The following is a 22667-nucleotide window of genomic DNA, read 5'->3' on the forward strand; positions in this document are numbered from 1 at the left end:
AGAAAATCTGAAATACTTCTTATTCAGTACACTTCTTAATAGAAACATACGACCAACATAATATGGTAAACAAACACCATGTTTTATCAAACCGTGAGTGGATACCAACTGTTACTTATAGCTTTATAACTAGGCTACAAAACATAGCATGATTAGCTCGATAGTGGCTAACTTGTCAGGGCCTATAACTGTCTGCTTCAGCCTACACAGCCTACACAGACAAAAATAAAATCACCGACGCACACAAATAACTATAGCCAAATCGAAAAGGTACGTGTCAACTACCTGGCGGGATTCAGGAACACTTTTGTGGCTGCGTTGATGACAGAAATCCGTCCCAAGCCTAGAAGTGACATTGAGGACGCCATGATTATTGTCAATACGGAGGTACGGAATCCTGGCGTGGCCAAAAAGCAAATGTTGAAAGTGACCGTATTGCAGTCCGCTCACAATAACCAAACTACACAGTCACCTCATAATAGTCCAAGTCAAGTCTGTAAATCCAAAGAGTGCTCTTTGGGTGTTTGTTGTTTATTGGTTTATAGTCAGACATTTAGAAACTCTGATTCTTTGTTTCTTTCTGATTTTCTAACTTTAAACTAACTATGCAGGGCAGCAGGGGCGAACCAAGGGGGGGGGGGAGTGGGACTGAGTTAAGCCCTTTGCACACAGGACAGTTGCGTTTCTTTCGTTTGCGGCATGAATAAAACGCATTGCAGTTGGTGTGCAATGCTGTGCGGAATCGGCGCTGCGGAGTGATGGAGTGAGGAGTGATGAGTTTTTTACCGCATGCGACAAGACGCACGAATCGAACTGGGTTCGATCGAGAAAAAAACGCACGGCCGCAGCCACTCGTCGCACGGCCAATTCGGATCTGGTGTGCATGAGGTCGTAGAGAATCATTGTTTTCTTTTTAAAAAGTGAAATTGTCCGTTTTATCCGTACGGATAAACGTGCCTGTGTGCAAAGGGCTTTACTAGGGCCCAAGGTGGAGGGGCCTTAATTATTTTATACTTTAGCTATTGAAAAACAGCAGATCTACAAGCTCACAGTGAGCTTGTTGATCTGCTATTTTCAATAGTTAAAGCACAAAAAAGATGCGTTCACCAGTCTAAATGGGTTAAACCCCCTCCCCCTATGAAGAACATTCATGGGCCAACTCTTCACTTGTTCAATTTAGTTTTATCAGTGACTTGAAGTGTAGTCTGTCATTATTAGTGACTCTTATTGTATGTTAGCCTGTTTGAAAACTAAAATATCATAATGGAACAGTCCAGTGGACAGAATCTATGAACTACTTACTGGTCTATTACGTATAGTAGGCCTGTGTCATGTCATATAACTCAATAATGTGGTGTAGTCAATTAAGGCAAAAGAATAAGGAAAAACTTTTATTGTTTCACTCTTCATATCTGTACAAATACCGTCAAACTTTGTATGTACATATGACATTTACATAAAAAATACAAAACTATATATTCATAACTGAATTTTGTATTTTCCTTGTGATGTTTCGAAATAAAAAAAATATGCATTCTGAGGGAAAAATGTTGAAATAAGCAAAACGATAAAGTTTGATATAATGTTAAGTACTGCGGTATGTTATCCTATTTTAGCTCCGCGAGAGCAATATGGAGAAAAACATTGGCGAGAACACAGCACACAAATGTTAATGGCACATATATTTTAAAAAAAGAAAAGAAAATCAAAACAAAAGAAAATCAAGTATTATCCATAAATCGTCTCTGAACTACTGTGGAGAATCAAAAACAATGATAGTGAATAATGTCGAGGGTTGACATCTGACATTTCCATAGGGAAACAAAGCTACAGGACTTAAGAGTCTTGAAGAGTAAACAAAAAACAACAACACTCACACACGCACGCACACACACACACACACACACACACACACACACACACACACACACACACACACACACACACACACACACACACACACACACACAATGGCTCTTCTTTCTCTTGTTCCATTACCACCGTGTTGCACAATCTACACTGTAAAATCCTCAGTGTCAGTTTACCCACGTACAAATGGAACCAAATGGACCATATTACTGGTCCATTATTTAGTTCAATCCCTTCACTCTCAAGAGTTAAATTAACGCTGAAGATTTTGTGTACATTGCGCCTTTGCAGAACCATTGAGAGAATCCCTTTGGTCAGTTATTACTATGAGTTGTAAACAAACCAGAAACACTTCTGTACATAAAATGATTGATATATTCCCAATAAATAAACACACAGCCTAAACATGCATCTTACTTATGTGTGACATAAACATTTGTGATAAAGATTTGACAGCAACAAGCAGATTTTTACAGCTCAGGGAATGCCATTTACAGCTTGCAGAGGATACTTACACGGTAACATGACAAATAAATAACACTGCTTCTCTTTGGACAAATATATTTCTTCATCATAAAAAAAGAAAGGAAAGGGGACAACAACAAAAAGGGAGGGGAAATGAGTGGTAACACAATATATCATGGTAGATAGTAAGCCTGACATTGTAAATGTATAAATTATAAAACACAAAACACAGTATAAATAAACATCTAGCAGACTGAACTATATGTATACTTCCTTTTTTCTTTAAAAAATAAATAAGCATACACATAATGTACAGTATGGACATGATTCCTTGCCCTAGGGCTGTTCCGCTATAGTGATGGTGGCCTATCCATCCAGTATAGAAGATAAATGGACAAATGTCATGTAGTCTGTGTCCTCATCTTCCTCATCTTCCTCCTGGTCTTCTGTAATGGCTATATGGGAGAATACATGGCAGCTGTTGTATGAATATGGACCACAACAGCTGAGATTATTATCAATGAATGTTTTTGCAGCATAAAGAAGAAGGAAAAAAACAAAAAAATGATCCCACTGCAAAGCATCCAGTACACAGCCTCCCCTTTCTTTTTCTCTTTTTCTTCATCAATGTGTGTGTACATGGGAAGTATTGTTGGCAGTCTGCAATTTAGTGTGGCGATCCCCAATTATACAACTCCCATTTACATGATCTAGCAAGTCAGGGCTGCGACAAGAGAAAAAAGCAGTGAAGATGGAAGGGAGGGTGGGGATGGAGTGGAGTGGTTTGGGGGTGGTGGTGGGGATAAGGGGTGGATGTGGGATTGGAAAGGGGACGGGGAACGGTCCAATGGCTCAGGTTTCTTTTGGGCCTGAAAGCAGACACATATAACACACAAAAGTGCTCTTGTGGTTCAGGATTTGCATCTTTCCTTATTATTATTATTATTATTACTATAATTATGGTAGCTATTATCATTATACTGTATAATTATGATTATTAGCTTTTGTTTCTGACTCAAACATACAGTTGCTGCTACTAGGTGGGACGGCTCTCTGTGTCGCAGCCTGACCTTAGCAAGCAGGCCAGAGGACATCAACACAGTACTGAGGTATTTTCTTTTCTTTTTACAGATTTCTCTCTTTTTTTTTTTTACATTGGACATGAAAAAAAAGCACACAAGCAATAGCGAGAGTGACAATACAAAAAAACGACAAAATAAAACAGGCAGTCCCTCATCAATCCAAAAGGATTCGTTATGTTCTGATACATATTCGGATAGACAACACATTCACAAGAAACAGCACAAACAACAAATGTCAGCTGATAGATGTTACTTTTTCTAATGATGAGATGAGAAGTAAGAATGTTGTTCTACAAGCTACTTATGCTTAATCTGCATACGGTAAAATGCCATTTATATTTGACTCATGAGGTGATCATAAAGTTGGTCCCTTGGATTAAAGTATATATACCTTAAGGCACGTCACATTAAGGTACTCAGTCAGAAAAGAAAAAAAAACAATGATGAGTTCACAATGGAAATCTAGAGATTCATCAGATAGTCATACCAACTTGGAATGTAAATTTGATAACTCCTTGAAGCTACTGATCAATTAGATGGGTTGCCCCAAACTTTGTGAGCAATTGAACGGCTCACCCTGTTATAGAAATAGGTAGTCTGCATGAATATCAACTTCCAAATCCATCATCTCTATAATGGTACCAAAGTTACAATCACCTTATGCACATTATATGAGTATAGGCAAATGTACTCTGTTCTTACTGACATGTTGGCAGTGCGGTGTATGTCACAAGAGGCAGTGCATTTTGAATTGATTGATTACAGCCAAAATAAAAAAAGACTAAACAAACAAAAATAAAAAATAAAACAAAAACATAAATACACCATTTCTATGAAATTAGCAATGTGACCATGGCATTTACAAGTTGTAAAGAAATGACCACTATCATAAAAAACACTATTGACAAAAAAAAAGAAAAAAAAGAAACTGCATGAAACTTAAGGCAACCTGCTCTAGCAGGTCACTAGCATGGTCATAAACTTTACTAAAGTTTTAAATATCACGATTGTTCCACTGCAAACAAAAGTTAGTCTCTTTTATTATTTGTGTTAGTTTGATGAAGTTAGTGTCTCCCAGACTCCCAAAATAGAGTCCGTCGACTAAGTCTTTTTCGTTTTTCATATATAGATGTATGCTCGTTTATTCACCGTTCTGTTATTTTGTTTTGCAGAAGAATTGCAGATAAAAAATGAAAAAATAAAGAGTCAACTAAAGCCAGCAACAAAGACAACACCATGCAAGTTCTTCCACTCTCATGTCCTTTCTGCTTGCTTAAGCTGTGCTTGGTGTGGGCGGGGTGGGAGTTTGCATGAGGTTGGGGTGGAGGGGTTGAAGGTGGGGATTCTTGGAGAGGAGGTTGTGTTGGGGGAAACAACGCAGAATATTGTCTTTTGCTTGGTGGCAGGGATGTGGGTGGTGGTGGTGGTGGTGGGGGGGGGGGGGGGTGGTTTCTCTTATTTTCTTTTGTCATTTTACTTACAGTTGCAAGATCCCGAGTGTTTGACTTCCAACAGCACTCCCAAAGAGCACGCGGCCTGCTTCATGGCACATTCACTGGAGTATGTGGTGTTGTCACTGGCGCACACCGCCTCATCTGTCCGACCCTCCGGACAGCTCTCCTCGCACACGGAGCAGCGTCCCCGACCCATCCTGGCGTCCCACAGGCACTTCTTCCCTGCACTGCACTGAATGTCCTCACACGACTTGGCCTCTAGGAGCAGAACGAGACAATTCATCACAGGGGGGAAACCTCTGATTAGACGGATCGCCACAAACTGTTTTTATGGGCTGCTAAATGTACGCCTGCGGTGTACCTTGGAGGACTGAGCTTGCAATAAAACGCTGCATTGTGTTTTATAAGGGTTAGGCCTTGCAGTGTGAAAAAGGCATTATATCATATACTTGGCAATGCCTGGTGTCACAATGACTAATGCTGCACATGTTTAGATTTGCTACTATAATCATCCATCTAACTCAGATATTGGCTGACTGCATGTCTCCTTCACCCTGCAGCTCCTTGTCTTCAGCTCTCTCCATTCCTCTCTCCTTGCCTGTATATGTGCGCGTGCTTGCACAAATGTGCGTGTGTATGAGTGCTGCCAACATCAGGAAACAATAAGATGTCCATCATGTCTTGAGCAAACATGAACAAAAACTACAGAACACTCTCAGACCCCCTTCCTAGAGGAATGTTGGGGGAAAAAAAGTGGACTTTGAATAACTGCAAAGTTGGCCAAGAGGAATATGCTCTCAAACCATCTCCAATAAAGGAGGCGACACTCAGGGAATACAGTCTCATGCTGAAGCTCTTGTTGCAGACTTACTGATGCATTTTCCTTCATATGCTACTCCGATGGATCTGCCTAGAATGCAGGTAGCCCTTCTCAGGTGACAGGCGCTGGCATAGATGATCCCATCGTTTCCACACAGGTACTGCTCAGGCGACGTCACCTCGGGGCAAATCCGATTACACGTCACACAATACGCGTTATTTGTCTGGTCCACAACGCACGTGGAGCTGCCAGGGCACAAGACATCACGGCACGTTTCTGTCAAGCCAAGAAAGAAAAATGGGGAGTGTTTGTTAACATGATCCGAGATGTAAACTTCAGCTAAATTAGGCTCCGTTAGAATTTACAAGTGAAGGGCACTGGATTCGAGACAATCAGATATGTCTAACAAATAAGCCAACAAAACAGAAAAATCCTTAATTTAGCTGTGTACAAAAAAAAGGTCTCTTACAGGTCAGAAGTGCCAAAATGGAACCAAATGGACCCACGACATGAGCCACAATGATCCTTTTGGTTGTATTTTGTAAATTAACACTGGACTCAACTCAAGCATTCAAGTAGAATTTACTTACTCTTGCATTTCCCCTGATACTGAACTTCCAGGTCCGGATGTCCTTTGCATTTGGACTTCAACAAAGCACACTCGTCCTTGTAGGTCTTCCCATCTGAGCCACAGACCGGTCCTCTCCATGTGATGTTGGAGCAGTCTGGTGCGCACACACAGCGGGGCTTACTCCGTCTGTTCATCTTGCATCTCTTCCCGGGTCCACAGTCAACATTGTCACAGGTTTCTAAAAAATAAAAAGCCGTCTGTGTTTTACTTTTACATGCACGCTAAATAAAGATTTTTTGCATTTTTTGGATGTTGTGCACTTTGATTCAGAGAACACAGAAGATAGGCTTGTTTTGTAATTTAAACTGGCAGATAATTGAAATGTGCCATAATAGGTATGGCTACAGTATATGCATAGCTAAGTGTTTATGTTTATGTTGAAATGGGGGGGGATGAGTGCACCTCCACCTTTGCAAGGTATGCAGTTGGGGGCTCCACCATTGAAGATCATCCACCTAAAGAGGGTACTATTGGGGACATCCTCCTCTGTCCAGGACGTCCCCAATCGTCCACTTCGACAACACTCCTCTCTGCTCATGCCAGGCATGTAGAGCACCTGGCACCTTCCGTTCTTCCCTTGCTGCAACCAGCAGTTGCCAGCTGTTACACACACACACACACACACACACACACACACACACACACACACACACACACACACACACACACACACACACACACACGTCGTATTTAACGTCTGGAAACGGTGACCCAGACGCGTACACGTGCAGCCTGCATTATCTGACTGAGACGCTCACCCCCTCCCCTGCTTTTCACCCTCCCCGCTATTATTTTTGTCTGATTTGTTTCTGCGAGACTGTTATAGCCTATAACACTCTCATCGTGTCTACTGTGCGCAGTCAGTAACCGGCAGCCCTTATTATAGGATATTGCAATGCCAAGAAAGAACCAAAACGTGAGAATATTATGGGGGGTGGATGTTTGTCTTTTATTCTTCTGGCCTCATTATCACTGCGCAGAAAGTGGAGTGTCTAGACAGTGTTAAATAACAGCCTATCAGAAACGCGCTGTCTTTAGGTGATAGAGCTAAACCCACATCCGTCTTGAATGCCCAGACATTAGCCTACACAACTAGACAATCATTTTTCCTATCTGCCTAAAGTGCCAAGTTCTGCCAACCAAAGCAAATGTTGATGAAAATGTATGCTATATAAAAGACTGCGAAGACATTATTATACGAAATGCATAGGCAGCGTGGGTTGAGCAGACAACAGCATTATACAGACGTGACGCCACAGACAGACCAAGTGATCATGCATTGAGTTGTGGGGGGCGTACGTATGAGAACATAGACTAATTGACCCGTAAATTAATACAAACACAAAATGACGGAAACGAAAACAACTGTCATACTTTTAAAAAAAAAAGTGATTTAAAAAGCAAATAGCCTTCGATATATTTATGTTTAGACAAGGAAGTCAGAGCTAATTTAAAAGCATGCCCCATAAACTTATACAGCCTATGTGTGCTTATCATCTGTTGGGTTGTTAATTGTTTGGATAGGCTAAATAAATCCATTCAAAAAGTAGTAGATTTGCACTACAAATATATATTTTTTAAGTATATCGAAAGCCGTTGCTTTCAACTCGATTTGGAGGCTCAGGTCTGTGCACTTAATTCGCAAGGGCTGCAAAACTTGCCACCCTAGCCTATCACTTTAAAGTGTCCCATATGGCACCTGTTATGCACACTTAACGCACGCACTGTCTGGCGGAGTTTTGTCTGTTGGAGGAGGAATAGAAACTTGGACTTTAAAAAAAAGTTTGAACACAGAAACGGTTCCAGCATGTATCCGTACACCCATGCACACCCAGCCACCCTGCAGATTGACAACAGCCGAAGTTTTGCAAAATATGCGAAGATTGCCACCCCCCCTCGAAAAAATGATGAGGAGCTTACCTTGAACTTTTTGATCTTCCATGAGATGACAAAGCCATATAAGCAATAGAATAATGCCCGGGTGAAGGTGATGTTTCAGCATCCTAAGCATAATGGAGAGGCAAAGTGAACCACGTATATTATTGACACAGGCAGCGCAAAAGTAATCTGCTTAAGGTGGCAGTGTTGAATAAGTGTCAGTCTGAGAATGCAGCCTCTCTTTTAATCTAGGGGTCTCGGGTTGTCTCTGGTGGGCGTCTCCTATTCTGTGGGGGTGGGGAGATTTTTTTTCCCTTTTCTTTTTTCCCCCCAATCTCAATCAGGTGACATCGTTAGAGGCAACTTTCTCTCCCCACCCACAGCCCACAACACTTCAAGAATATGAAAAATGTAGCCTACAAGTTTGTAACACATTAGCCTACCGACTAGGCTAGCCTAGTGTTCAAGCATAGATATATGATTTAAAGCACTGCACAAGCATACACCGCAGAACAAATCAAATGAAATGCGTCCGCATATATTTATAGCTAGAATCTAGTTTTGATGGTGCCATGATTTAATTAATTAAAAAATATATAGACCTATAAAGTATGGGCCACACAGTAGCCTAGCCTAAGTGATTGAAAGAGTCAAAAGCATGGTAGGCTACTTGTTTTAAATCTGTGTGTGCTTAAACACTGTGTGTGCTTAAACACTTAAAATGGTTATAGGCTCTTTTTTTTGTTTGGTTAAATGTATCAAAATTTTTGCATTAGGCCTATATCCAACCATTAGAAGTGTGTTGTGTTGTTTTAATTCCTCTCATGGGTCAATAATAGTATTTATTTATTTATTAAACTATATATAATACTGTTTCTGAAGGGGCTTGCTTGAGTTTGGATAGCAGTGGTCCCTTCACAAACTCTTTCAGAAGTCCACCGGCGACCTCTTCAGCGAAACGTTGGTTACACAACTAAAGACAACAAGGCTTCATATTAATTAGACACGGAAACGAACTATTTCCCATCAGGCAAAGAACAGTGGGCCAAACACCAGAAATTGGCTTAATTGGGTAGGCCTAAGTAGGCCTAAAGGCTAAAGACCTATATTATGAAGACACGATGATATCTTCAATTAGGCTACTGCTGTAAAACAGAGGGCTATCTATGTTCTTCAAACGTGGCAAATTCACACCAAGTCATGGTACAGTGGCATATAGGCCTACATATTGTGTGTGTGTGCGAGCGTGCGCGCGTGTGCGTGTGCGCATAGCGGCTAGACAGAGTTGGATGAGCATAGGCACGCTCTCCCTACATGGCACAGGCAGGCTAGACTCTAGCCTGTGCCATGTGGGGAGAGTGATAGCATTTTTTTTTATCAATGCAACATGCTGATGCACCTAAAGTTTCCATCTATTCTGTTAAAGGTTGGCTCCTACTGGAAGCTACCTGCTTAAACATGTTTTAATAACTCTTAGAAATATTAAGTCACACAAATCATTCACATAAATTCAGAGGAATAGCAGATTCAAATGTATGTCTAATAACAGTGATTAAGTTACATAGCATTTTAGAAAGCTTTGGACCTTATGTTGAAAACTTTTAACTTTGGAAATCATATTTCACAGTTACTGTGAGTAGACCATGCTGTTTTGGGGTAAAAAAAAAAAAAAAAAGAGGTCTTCTTTCCATATTTGATGTGAAATCAGTGCACCATCCTATAGAGCATAATCTATACAGTTACCAAAGAAACATAAGTAGGCTTGTCACAGTTATTAGCCTACATAATCGTCTAATCACAATTATTTGAGGTAATTATTTTGCATAATCATCATAATCATTTCCATGTTGAGATATATAGTTTCAAACACTTATACAAAAAGTAGTGGAAGTAGTGTGATGCGTTGTGAACTTGTAGATCGGCTACTTCCACTATATGCCAGTCATTGCTTTGTATATGTTTAGGTTATTTGTCATATCTGCCCTGTTGTGCAACTTCAAAGCCAAACAGAAAAGTATTTTTTATTCAAATTCAAAGGGGCTTATTGGCATGAGAAAACATACACATATTCATATGCTCCAGTGTTCAGTGACAAAAACACAATGAAACTGTTAATCGCAATTATTTGTGTAACAATCAATCGTCACATAAAATGTCATAGTTGTGGTAGCCCTACTGAGAAGGCTACTGTTTACTTTGACATGACAGTGTCCAGGGGTGTCACAAAGTGGGACTGAGTTACTATAGGGCCCAAGGTGTGGGCACTTGAAAAGCCCCCCTCCCTATGAATAACATTCATAGGGGGGCCCACAGTGAATCCTTGTCCTCGGGGCCCAGAAATTGGATGAGACACTCCTGACAGTGTCTTTCAGAACACTTTAATGCACTGGTGAGCAATTATAGTAAATCTGACTATTGTCCAATCAGAAAAGGGACAGAAAAGATCCATTGAACACAATGGACTTTGGGGGTTTTACAGAAAATATCCATTGAACTCAATGGACTTTTGGGATTTTTGGATTTTACTGTAGGAGACATAAAAGTTCTCGGAAGGACCTTGAACAATAGTCTGGTTGCCTAGCAACAACACAATTACAATTACCCAGAGAGGATGAATCTATACCTGTATCTATACAGCATCTCTCTGTGATTGGTGTCACTATAGGTATATCTAGCCAACTCTTCTCAGTAAAACCTTTTTTTTTTTTATCTAAAATGAATAGTTAAAAGAGAAAACTGTTAGATATCATTTCCTTTATGGGCCATTCGGTCTGTGATGTCAGTTACTCTATGTGTACAGTATGAGCACAAATACATTTTGGCTAATACTCTAAAAACTAGACCAGGTCAACCTGGTTGTGCCAGACCCCCTGTCTGTCATCATCATTTATGACATCATGCCTTTTGTGGGCATGTCATCATCATGTCATCATCATATATACCCTTTATATAGAAAACCCGGACAGACAGACCGACATTTGCTTATGTAGGCCTACCCATTTCATGGGTCTGGCAAAAATAGCTGATCTACAAGTTCACAGCTATTTTTTTAATAGCCTATTATAAAATAGGGGTTAAGTATCAAACTAATGTTATAATAACTCATTTGGCTGGGGAACCCCTGTAACCCGTAATGACCCCCACTTTGAGAACCACAGCTGTAAGGGCTTTCCCACTACATACAATGTAATTATATCTCACCTACTGTAATAGCTCTTCTGTTACACTGATATGCTGAGACTCAAGAAGACCAAAAGACACAAAAACACTTGATATATAGAAAGTACAGAAGCTGTAAACAAGTTGAAAATATCTCAGAATTCTTCATGCTATTAATAAAAGTTCCTTATTGTAATGACTCAGGATTGGTGTGCGTATGATAGTATGTGAAAGGGGGGAAATGCATCACAGCATTTTGAAGGAATAGATTTTTGAGCGGTGCTCCTGGAAGGAGCTAAGCTCCAACATCTGGCTTTGTCCAGGCCTACATTTGGCCTGCCCTACATCTTTGCACAAAGAGCACAAAGTTTGTTGTATGCCCCGGGGTCACATTGGCCAAGCTTTGCGGGATGCGAAGCCTACATCTGGCCTACATCTTTGCACAAAGTGCCCAAAGTTTGTTATACGCCCCGGGGTCACATTGGCCAAGCTTCATGAAAGCTTATATGAAATTAACTCATGAATAGCACCGCTGACTTCACACTAGGTGTTATTTTTTGTGTGTCCAGTACAGAGAAAGGTGTTTTCAAACTTCTTTGACTCTTATGTCATATTTCACTACGTAAATGCATATATTTCCACCTGAGATACGGTATGTCACGGTGAAAAATCTGTTTTAATTAGAACAGATTGAAAATAACTTTTTAGCGTATACGTTTAACCACTTGAACCCCATGGATTCCTATTCTGGGGGAAGGTTCACCAAAGATAGCCGATCTACAAGCTCACAACATGTCACGTTGTGATGCGTTGTGAGCTTGTAGCTCTGCTGTTTTTGGTGAAGAGAGTTGAGGTAGATGAAAAAATAACTCATCAAGTACAGTGCCAATCAGGTCTGTTTTACTATAGAGGGTCTAAGTGGTCAAACTGAAGTGATATTCATGCATTCCAAATATTATCAAATTATTCGGAGGCCCCCCTAGACTGGCATCACGGCACCCTAGGGTGCCACGGCACCCACTTTGGGAAAGCCTGGCGTAGGACATGTTTTCTATAGGGTTATTGAGGAGGATAGAGGATGAGTGCTGTGTGCGTATTCATGGGAGCTCATCTAATGACACAGATGTCTCAAAATGATGATCATGGCCTGATCTGCGTAGAAAGATGATTTGGTTATCAGAAACATGATCAAATACATAATATGCATGGATAGTCAGGCCCAGCATTTGAGTTTAATTTTTCATTGCCAACAACAACAAAAAAATCACCTTACATTTACTGTTAGACATGAAACTCTTTCTTTCATTTCTATTTTTCTATTTTGACCGACGGTAGTATATCAAAGGGTAGGCCTATAAATTGTCCCTTTGTGATAGTGGAGTATCACCAACTAATTATAATGTTGAATTTATTCCAGCCACCATGAAGACCCTGAATTAGAGTCCCAGAAGTTCAAGTTCAAAGTTAAGGTGAGACCTTCAAATTACAAAATGTCAAAGTTTGAGAAACACTGCTATGAAGCATTTCCAACATTTCCACCGTTCACACATGGGATGCATGTTTGCAAAAACTGCCTTGAGAATTAGAGCTTAGCTATTTGGCATATTAACTGCCATATCCAAGAAGGCTGGGGACTGTGCACCAAAGGCCGCTTATTACGGTTTAAATCTGTCAGTAGTTCTCAAAGTGTGGCCCAGAGACCCTTTGGCCTTGGGGGTGTTTCAAATGGGTCCTTACAGGTCTGTAACTCTGCAGAGTGAACAAATGTAATATGGACCCATAGCCATACAGGTCCATTGGGTTCCACTTTGGAACCATTATTGGTCGGTCTATGCTAATTTATTTGCTACAATCAGAAAACATTCAAGGACAAAAGGAAACACTAAGCCAAATATTTGGATATCTGACTGTTAGAAAAAGTGATATAGATATATGGTATCCTTTTAGAGATAGAAATGAAATCACTAGGGTTTCCAGGATGGACTTTTCCATGAGCAATGAAGAAATGGTGAACAGATGCTCAGGGCCTATACCATGCTGACACCTGGTGGAGAAGCTGTACAATTACATCTAGAATAGATTATCTTCTCCCAGAGAGAGCCAGCGTCTTCATACACTTAAAGGAGTAGTTCACCCCAAAATGATTTTTTTTCTGTTGATTACTCATGCCATGGAGACTTGATTTCAATAATATTTTTAGTTTTTTGTTGCATTCCCAAGACAATAAATTGATTACAATAAATGTACCCCCATTCTTTCCGGATGGGGACCCAAATACATTTGTGGGTACATTTATTGTAATCAAATTATTGTCTTAGGAATGCAACAAAAAACTAAAAATATTATTTGGAGGCAGACGGGTGAATTTCCTATGATACATTTTTTGGAATGCGACAAATACAAAAACAAAAAAATCACTGAACTCAAGTCTCCATGGCATGAGTAAAAGTCAAGAGTAAAAAAGTCAATTTGGGGGTGAACTACTCCTTTAAGAAGTGTATGAAGACCAATGGCCTCTGTGACATCATCTTTCGTGTGTCATCATCAGATGTCCAGTTTAGTGTCGTGCAGCCACACTCTTTTCTCAGGTCCCTCATCAAAGAGGCCTATGGAAGTCTATTCACCATATTCCTGGCCCTCTCTATGGAGGCTGCCATGTTCTTTTACAGAGGGCGCTAAAGAGTTTTTCTCTGTCTGCTGCTTCAAAAACATCTTTTCACTTCCTCCCAAGTAAGGAAGTGACATAGAATTGTCTGTTGCCAGATTTTGCCAAAGAAATAAGCCCAACAGAAGCAACTAGGCTCAGTTTTACTACTTTAAATTTACATTAATAGCAGATCAACAAGCTCACAATGTGTCACATTGCGACACATTGTGAGCTTGAATATTTGGTATTTAAAAAATAGAGGAAAAAAACTAAAATATTTTAAATATTTTTGAAACATAATATAACGCTGGCGTGCCTCCGTCATCTCCACCGAAAAAAAGCGCTCCCCCCTTGTTCCATTGTCGAAACTGCGTTGCTGTTTTGATTCACGCGTCGGTAAGCCAATCAGAGGCAGGTGGGGGCTGGTCTTTACGTATGCAGCCTGTAAGAACAGCTGAGCAGCGCAACATCGGAACTGGCTCTGTTGAATTGAATTGTAGTCCTTGGATAAGTCCCGGAAAAGACACGCTGTGATTGGCCAGTAGTCACCTTGACTGACAGCGTTCCCTTAGTTTTTCCAGGAAGCCCGGACTAGAACTTTTGCACATCGCTCCAATTAACTGCAGAGGCGAACTGTGGTTATTCAGGCCAGCTTTTTCAGCCTCCGCCCTTTCAGGATATGAACAGGAAGCTGGGGGTGGGGCCAGGAATATGGGGGGGAATTCCGCAGAATTAAGACGATACAAACCTCTTTATTTTCCTATATACAAACCCGGAAGTTCCTACGAATGGTCGCTAGTTTAACTTGTTTCCCCCCCTGCTGGTACCAAAAAGAATTATGCTCCATTCAAGTGAATGGGGTTTTGCCGAACTTCACACACGATTTTATTACCTTGCATTGTCATAAATACTTTATGATTCGAGTCGCTAGTTTAATGTCTTGTTTCAATCACCATGATATGCGTTTTGTTAAAATATGGTCCAATTTATTTTAGAATTGATGATAAAGTAAGTATGCTGTAGGAGGGGCGTGGCTACCCTTTTGTCACACCCTTGTCTTGCCCTTCTTCTCCTTTTTCAGCAAGCTGATAGCCAGCCAATAGCCTATAGCCTTCATATCCGGTACTATTTCGAGACTATGTAGGATACCCATACAATGGTAAAATAGGCTTAATTTACGCTCTGTAGAAACCAATGGGTGACGTCACCCACTGAGCACACGTCTAAAATTGGTCTACAGGTCTAGATTCGAAAGTGTTTTAGACGTCTAAACTTAGACTAGACGTTGATTAGATGTCTAATAGACTTACAGTCTATAGGTGACAGGTGGTGATTATTTTGTGTTTGGTAGTCTGCTCAAGCTCCACTCGCTGTTTGCCAATTCCCATTTCTTCATAGGTGTTTTGAAGCAGCAGACCCACATCAATGGTTCAGCAGTCCATTGCCGGCGTGGCAGATCTTCTCCTCTGACGCCGTCTCCCCGGTCCTGGGTGTGTTGTTGTCCGTTGATGAAAATATTTATCCGCATGCAGCAAGTATCTTAATATCACATATAGACAATGTCCTTTTACAGTTACTGATGGTGTACTGTGTTCTAGGCCTAGGGATCAAGGTAGTTTGTTCTTGGAGGAGGGGGGGAAGGAGAGAAGTCTCTTTAAACAGCATTGTTTTATTTTATTGTCTGATGCTACATGCTTTCCTTGCTAGAGCAATAGGAGCCTTTCAATCAGAGCCTGGCCGGGACAAGGACTGGCAGGTAGAACACAAGGGTGGGCTTCTGTCAATCAATGTCAGCCTCTACACCAGGCTGGGGTACAGTATTCAGCCGCCGCAAAGAGTGTTGCATGGAGATTCATATAGTACCTTGGCAGAGGCACCCCAGGACGTACAAGCGAGACTTTACTTTGGACAAGTTGGCCTTCACTTCACATACCCGCCGACAGCTATCATCACCCTACTTGCGCACTCTGCTGGCGCAAGTAATAAAAGCTCTAACTAGAACTGCACTCTGTCGAGGTGCCAACTTGCACATTGTGCACAAGTCGGCCATGTATGGCCTACTAGTGCGCCAGCAGAGTGTGTGCACGAGGTGCGCTCAACACAGGTGCGCTCACCACTAGCATCACCACTGGCGATGCCCAGTGACATCACCACTGGCATCATCAGGAATGCTGGTCCCTCATTGGCTGTTAATGATGACGTTGCCGGAAATGCTGGTCCCTGATTGGGCCACAGGCTTAAACAAAAAAGGACACCGACATACATACGCAGCCGAACGCAGTGCTAGACTGCACTCTGTCGAGGTGCCAATTTGCGCCTTGTGCACTCACTTTCCGAAGAAAACGACAAGTAGGGTGATGATGAGTGCTGTCTGTATGTATGTGGGTGGGTAAGTTGCCAACTTGCGCCTTGTTATTTATATCAGGTCGCACTTGTTGGTGGTGACGTCACCGAGAACGCTGCTCCCTCATTGTCTAAAACCCCTGCCTTTGTACTGTTGGCTAGATACAGACAGCTGGAAACAGACAGAACCAAACACAGTACTTGCGCACTCTAAGTAATAAGTGTGGCTTCCCTGTGGATCTCTGACATCATGTTGATGAGGTCATGTTGATGGCGTCAGTCTTGTCCATTTATGGAAGGACGGTGGGAAGCTGAATCTGAGTCTTTTAGCTGCAGTGATGTCACTATATAGGAAGTATTTGGTTCTACAGACAGGGATCTCCATGTATGGGCATAAAAGGGAGTGTATGTATGATGTCAGATGTCATAGACATCATAGGACTTTCACAAACGATGAAACGAATAACTGAGTGAGCATGTTTGGGCTCTCACAGCATATCTCCATATACAGTACATGGATCTCCATATGGGTAACAGGGGTCTCCATATATGGGTAACTGGTCCGATATACATCACTGGCCAGATGGCCAAGACATGACGACACACACACACACACACACACACACACACACACACACACACACACACACACACACACACACACACACACTGTCGAATCAGAGCACGTTGGAGGGGTGACGTCATCAAATGTTCATGTAAATAGCACATAAAAGATTGTCATAAAAACACTTTGATAAGCTCTTTGATTAAACTCTGCTCAATGTATTTTTAAAACGTTTTCAATATCTATATTCATATCTGTTGGACAGGTGCTCCTCTTTTGACTTTGCACGCCAGCCGAGCTGTTAGATCAAAGTGCAATAGACGGAACCGCTGGCATCTATCGGGCCTTTGCCAAGCATAACACAACATGAAGATCGAGGAGGTGAAAAGCACCACGAAGACTCAGCGGATCGCGTCACACAGTCATGTGAAAGGACTTGGGTTAGACGAGGCCGGCCATGCTAAGCAGACAGCAGCTGGCCTCGTGGGACAGGCGGAGGCAAGGGAGGCTTGTGGTATCATCGTGGAGTTAATCCGCTCAAAGAAGATGGCAGGAAGGGCAGTTTTAATTGCTGGGCCTCCAGGCACAGGAAAGACAGCCCTTGCTTTGGCAATGGCTCAGGAGTTGGGCAACAAGGTCCCATTCTGCCCCATGGTAGGCAGTGAGGTCTACTCATCAGAGATAAAGAAAACAGAGGTGCTGATGGAGAATTTTAGGAGGGCCATCGGATTGCGTATCAAGGAGTCAAAGGAAGTGTATGAGGGGGAGGTGACAGAGCTGACTCCCAGTGAGACAAAGAATTCCATGGGAGGTAATGGAAGAACCATCAGCCACGTTATCATTGGGCTAAAGACTGCCAAGGGCACCAAGCAACTCAAGTTGGATCCCAGCATTTATGAGAGTCTGCAAAAGGAGCGTGTGGAAGTGGGAGACGTCATTTACATTGAGGCCAACACCGGAGCCGTTAAGAGACAAGGTCGTTGTGACACCTTTGCCACAGAGTTTGATCTGGAGGCAGACGAATATGTACCACTGCCCAAAGGTGACGCCCATAAGAAGAAAGAGATCATCCAAGACGTCACACTACATGACCTGGACATTGCCAATGCCAGACCCCAGGGAGGGCAGGACATTGTTTCCCTGATGGGACAATTGATGAAGCCCAAGAAGACAGAGATCACAGACAAGCTGCGTACAGAGATTAACAAGGTGGTGAACCGCTACATCGACCAGGGCGTGGCTGAGTTAGTTCCTGGTGTTCTGTTTGTGGATGAGGTGCACATGTTGGACATTGAATGTTTTACCTACCTCCATCGGGCCCTGGAGAGCACCATTGCCCCAATTGTTGTCTTTGCCTCCAACAGGGGCAACTGCCTCGTCAGGGGGACAGAGGATATCAGCTCTCCTCACGGAATTCCTCTGGACTTACTGGACAGAGTCATGATTATCCGTACCATGCCGTACCCACTACAGGAAATGAAACAGATCATTAGGATCCGTGCTCAGATTGAGGGCATCAATATCAGCGACGATGCGCTTACTCATTTGGGAGAGATTGGCGACAAGACCACCCTCAGGTATGCGTTGTATTTATTGACCCCAGCCAGCCTGCTGGGACGAGTCCAGGGCAAAAATAGTGTTGAAAGGGAACAGGTGGAGGAAATTAACGAGCTGTTTTATGACGCCAAGTCCTCTGCAAAGATCCTCCAAGACCAGCATTACAAATTCATGAAATGAGTGTCTAAATGCCCACCTTTTACAGCATGGCACCTAGGGGGCGAGCCTTCTAGAAGAGCATTTGTCTGTCTGTATCTGTCTGCAGCTAATCTCACAAACCACTGGATCCATCAGTGCCAAACCTCTGAATATCCTTCATATATTGCAATTTGTTTTAGAGTGACACTGATACATCTGGCTTTGTCCATATGTCCCGAGAAAAGGGTCACCCAGGGTCACATTGGCGAAGCATTACCGGACGCTCAATGACATTAACTCATAAAAAGCACCGCTCACTTCACACTTTTGTGTGATTATTGTTCACGTTTTGTCAATTCATAATCTCAGATCCACGCCCCCACATTCTTCCTAATAACATATCACCTACAATATGGGAAAGAGATGAAAGACAACAGAGTTTTTAAGATCCTGAATATGAAAGAGAATTGGCTTCTTCAAATCAAGGTTGCAGAGCCAAGGAATATTGTCAACAAGGCAATTCAAAGTGCTTTACACAAAACATTAAGAATTAAGACATTAAGACAGAATATTCAAATAAGAGCAAGTAAAAATAAATAATAAGACAGTAAAATAAGATAATAAAAGTACATTACTTAAGAAAACATCTTGTGAGTGAATGGTGGTTATCACAATCAAAGCATCCTTATTTGATTGGACGGTGGGTGTCCCAAACGTAACGTCCATATTTGACTGGCCAAGCTTCACGCGACATAGTGAACTGATATTTGTAGATCTCAATAAAAGCAGCACACATCAATGCCTGCACTCATTAGCTACAGTACTGGAAATTTGGCGTACCACGTGGATTTCGTTTCTACACAGTGGACAAATTCTTTCAACATAAAATTCTGCCTTCAACTTCAGTAGTTTGGAAATAGGCAATTCTCCCAAGATGCTGCCTTCAGGCATGGATAGGGGGGTCATTTGCATTTCTTTCACCATATACATTAGTAAATGCTGCATTCATGGTCTGGAGAGGGCAGTTTTTTACAGACAGGTATTGAGGGCAGGGGCTCAATCCCCCTTTGATATCTATCAGGGGTCATCAATATGTCCATAGGCGGACAAATATGTCCGTGGCAAAGACTTGGCCTGGTCCTTGGCAAATACTACATTTTCTTTTTTACACACCATTATAATGTTCTTATTTTCATCATAAGACCCAATTATCTCAGTCTCAGTCTCAGTCAATCCTTCTCGCCGAGAAATCTCGCCGATGTGTTAGGACGTGCTCACCCAGAACAGAACCGCAGAGTGCTCGCCAGAACCGTCCACAATAAACCGGTATAAGATTCTACCCTACTGTGAAATTAATGAGTGGAATGCTGACTATCATAGGGTATCATAGGGCTGATGTACTTGAGTACAGAAGGTATTTGTAAGGATCCATTTGGTTCCATTTGTACACTCTCAGAGTCTCAGTGTTAAAGACTTGGTCATTCTTCAGGGCTATCTCTTTACATGTTTCTGGTATTATTGTCTCCACCAGCCGAAGGCTGAGGGGAGAGTATGTTTTCCCCTCCGTCCGTCCGTCCGTGCGTCCGTCCGTCCGTCCGTCCGTGCGTCCGTGCGTCCGTGCGTCCGTGAGTCCTCGCAGTTTGTGAGCACCTAATCTCAGTCGCCGTTGGCCCGGACACTGCCAAAGTGAACACACACACTCCCTGGATGCCAATCTAGAACCTCTGCCCTAAATTTTTCAAATGGGCCTTTTCTAGCGCCACCTAGTGGCCGATGTTTCGCGTCCGTGCGTCCTCGCAGTTTGTGAGCAGCTAATCTCAGTCGCTGTTGGCCCGGTTGCTGCCAAAGTGAGCACACACATTCCCTGGATGCCAATCTAGAACCTCTGCCCTAAATTTTTCAAATGGGCCTTTTCTAGCGCCACCTAGTGGCCGATGTTTGCAAAACACATTTCTGTGCACTATTCTTACAGATTTTGTCCAAAAATCCTTCAAGTCGGTAGGCAGTATCTCGACAGTCATGTGATCGACACGGATCTGTCCGATTTTGCATATTCCATCCTGATTGGCTAAGATTGGCTTCCAAAGTTTGTAGGATTGCGTGCGTCCTCGCAGTTTGTGAGCAGCTAATCTCAGTCGCCGTTGGCCCGGTCGCTGCCAAAGTGAGCACACACATTCCCTGGATGCCAAACTAGAACCTCTGCCCTAAATTTTTAAAATGGGCCTTTTCTAGCGCCACCTAGTGGCCGATGTTTGCAAAACACATTTCTGTGCACTATTCTTACAGATTTTGTCCAAAAATCCTACAAATCGGTAGGCAGTATCTCGACAGTCATGTGATCGACACGGATCTTTCCGATTTGGCATATTCCATCCTGATTGGCTAAAATTGGCTTCCAAAGTTTGTAGGATTGAGCCGTTTGGAACAAAATGCCTCAAATCACAAACGCAAAGTGCAATTATCATGAAATCGCGCACACACGTTCCCACTAGGCCGAGGAAGAAATGCCACGTATTCTTTTTTAAATCAGCCTCATGGTGGCGCTATAACAGGCTGATTTGTGGTTTTACCTATAACTCCACCGATCAGTTCACAAGGACGCACGGTCTGGTGGAGACCTGTGCTCGGAAGAGCACTGCTTCTAGTTGTCTTTTAATTTTGCAAAAAAGTAATTTTGACAAAGTCAAAGCCAGCATGGCGATGACCCCTGCTATCACATGTTCTGAGCCAGGTCTGCTTTCTGAACCCAGGGTGAGAACTAAACGAAGGGAGGCAACATTCACTTTTCATGCACCATAAGCCTGGAACAATTGTATTCGCCCATTGGCCGAAGAATAGCAGATCCTCGACCTTGTTGTGATGTGTTTTGAGCTTGTAGGTTGGTTATTTTCGGTGGCTATTTTAGGCAGGTTTAAGGCTATGTTGGATTTACGTGGTTGATTTGAGAGCCTTACTATAGCCTAAAGTATATTATGGTGATTGTGTACTACTGAGATGCCATAGTATTATGCTCAGTATTTTTTATTTTTCTGTGTATTTAATGATGACTGATTGTCTATACTGTAGGTCACGTCCACTTAAACGATTCAAACGCTGATGAAGGCCAGGAGGGCCGAAACACGTTTGTTCCTGTGATTGCTCCTGTGATATATAAAAAAGCATAGAAACTTGTTTTCTTTTTCTTATTTTTTCCTTTTTCATATGGATGTAACGTTTTGATTAAGTGGAACCGGAGTGCTAAAAGAGCAAGGATAGGCTGCAAAGTAACTATACTCTTGTCATCTTTGTTCCATAGATGCTAGTTTGCTACAGCTGCAGCTATTGATCACTTGTTCTCGTTTTTGTTACTAGTTTTTTCTTGACCCCAAACCTACAGAATGTATTGAGATAAAATGTTGTTAAGACGGATGCTAGGTTCAGAATTCTGCTTAGTGCCTATTCTGATCTCACTTTTGGATGTTTCTTTGTATTTACCTACTGTATGTTTTTATTTTTAAATTGTTTTCCCCTTTTGTTCCTGACTATATCTACTGCATAGTACTGTATCCTATCCGTCTGTCATTTAATGTTATATGAGATACTTCAATGGTTTCCAATGGAAATAAGCTTAGTCTTTTCTAGGATCTCCTTTTAGTAGACCTTGTACCAGTGAACTATACCGTCATGAAACTGTACTTTTTCCTATGCAAACTTCTAATAAAGTCTTCAATCAATCAATCAAAGTTGCTCTGGATATAACCTCGATACAACCCTGGTGATCGTTTACAACGGGCCGTTTGATCCTGTCTAGGCGGAAACCACAAGCAGAAGAAGTGGCGTCGCTTTGTTGTGGTTCCCCCCGTTTGTTTCCCCAATCCCTATTAAAATACTCGAGTAGCCTAGTGTAGTCTTGCCAGTAGCTACGAGTTGGACTAAAAGATGCATGTACCGAACTAATTTTCCAAAAGCAAAACTACGCCGCATCAAGGGGTTTATTATTATAGGCCCTAAAAGTGTAGTCCGTCTAGGACTACATAATACAACGTAGAGTGATTTCCACTCCCGACCGTTCAAACCCCG

General features: G+C 42.1%; 3 protein-coding genes across 3 annotated transcripts in view; 1 reads left to right on the plus strand and 2 right to left on the minus strand.

Moving 5' to 3' along the window:
• ndufs4 (NADH:ubiquinone oxidoreductase subunit S4) overlaps window positions 1-389 on the minus strand; it is a 29516-nt gene extending 29127 nt beyond the window's left edge. Inside the window, exon 1 of the mRNA XM_080739279.1 lies at window positions 286-389. Coding sequence (XP_080595405.1) covers window positions 286-368 — 83 coding nt within the window. The 5' untranslated portion in view covers window positions 369-389. The remainder of the gene's footprint in view (window positions 1-285) is intronic.
• Window positions 390-2700: 2311 nt separating this feature from the next.
• fsta (follistatin a) lies at window positions 2701-8332 on the minus strand (the record flags this gene model as incomplete). Its single annotated transcript, XM_080738262.1, has 6 exons — window positions 2701-2789; window positions 4898-5128; window positions 5742-5966; window positions 6281-6499; window positions 6730-6921; window positions 8242-8332. 6 exons carry the CDS (start codon window positions 8330-8332, stop codon window positions 2701-2703), a joined length of 1047 nt encoding a protein of 348 aa, XP_080594388.1.
• Window positions 8333-17279: 8947 nt separating this feature from the next.
• Window positions 17280-18650, plus strand: LOC308295908 (ruvB-like 1; the record flags this gene model as incomplete). The annotated part of the gene is made up of 1 exon (XM_080738979.1): window positions 17280-18650. One exon carries the CDS (start codon window positions 17280-17282, stop codon window positions 18648-18650), a length of 1371 nt encoding a protein of 456 aa, XP_080595105.1.
• Window positions 18651-22667: the final 4017 nt, after the last annotated feature.

The sequence above is a fragment of the Nannobrachium achirus genome, assembly GCF_963921795.1.
Source record: "Nannobrachium achirus genome assembly, chromosome: 12".
NCBI classification, from domain to species: domain Eukaryota; kingdom Metazoa; phylum Chordata; class Actinopteri; order Myctophiformes; family Myctophidae; genus Nannobrachium; species Nannobrachium achirus.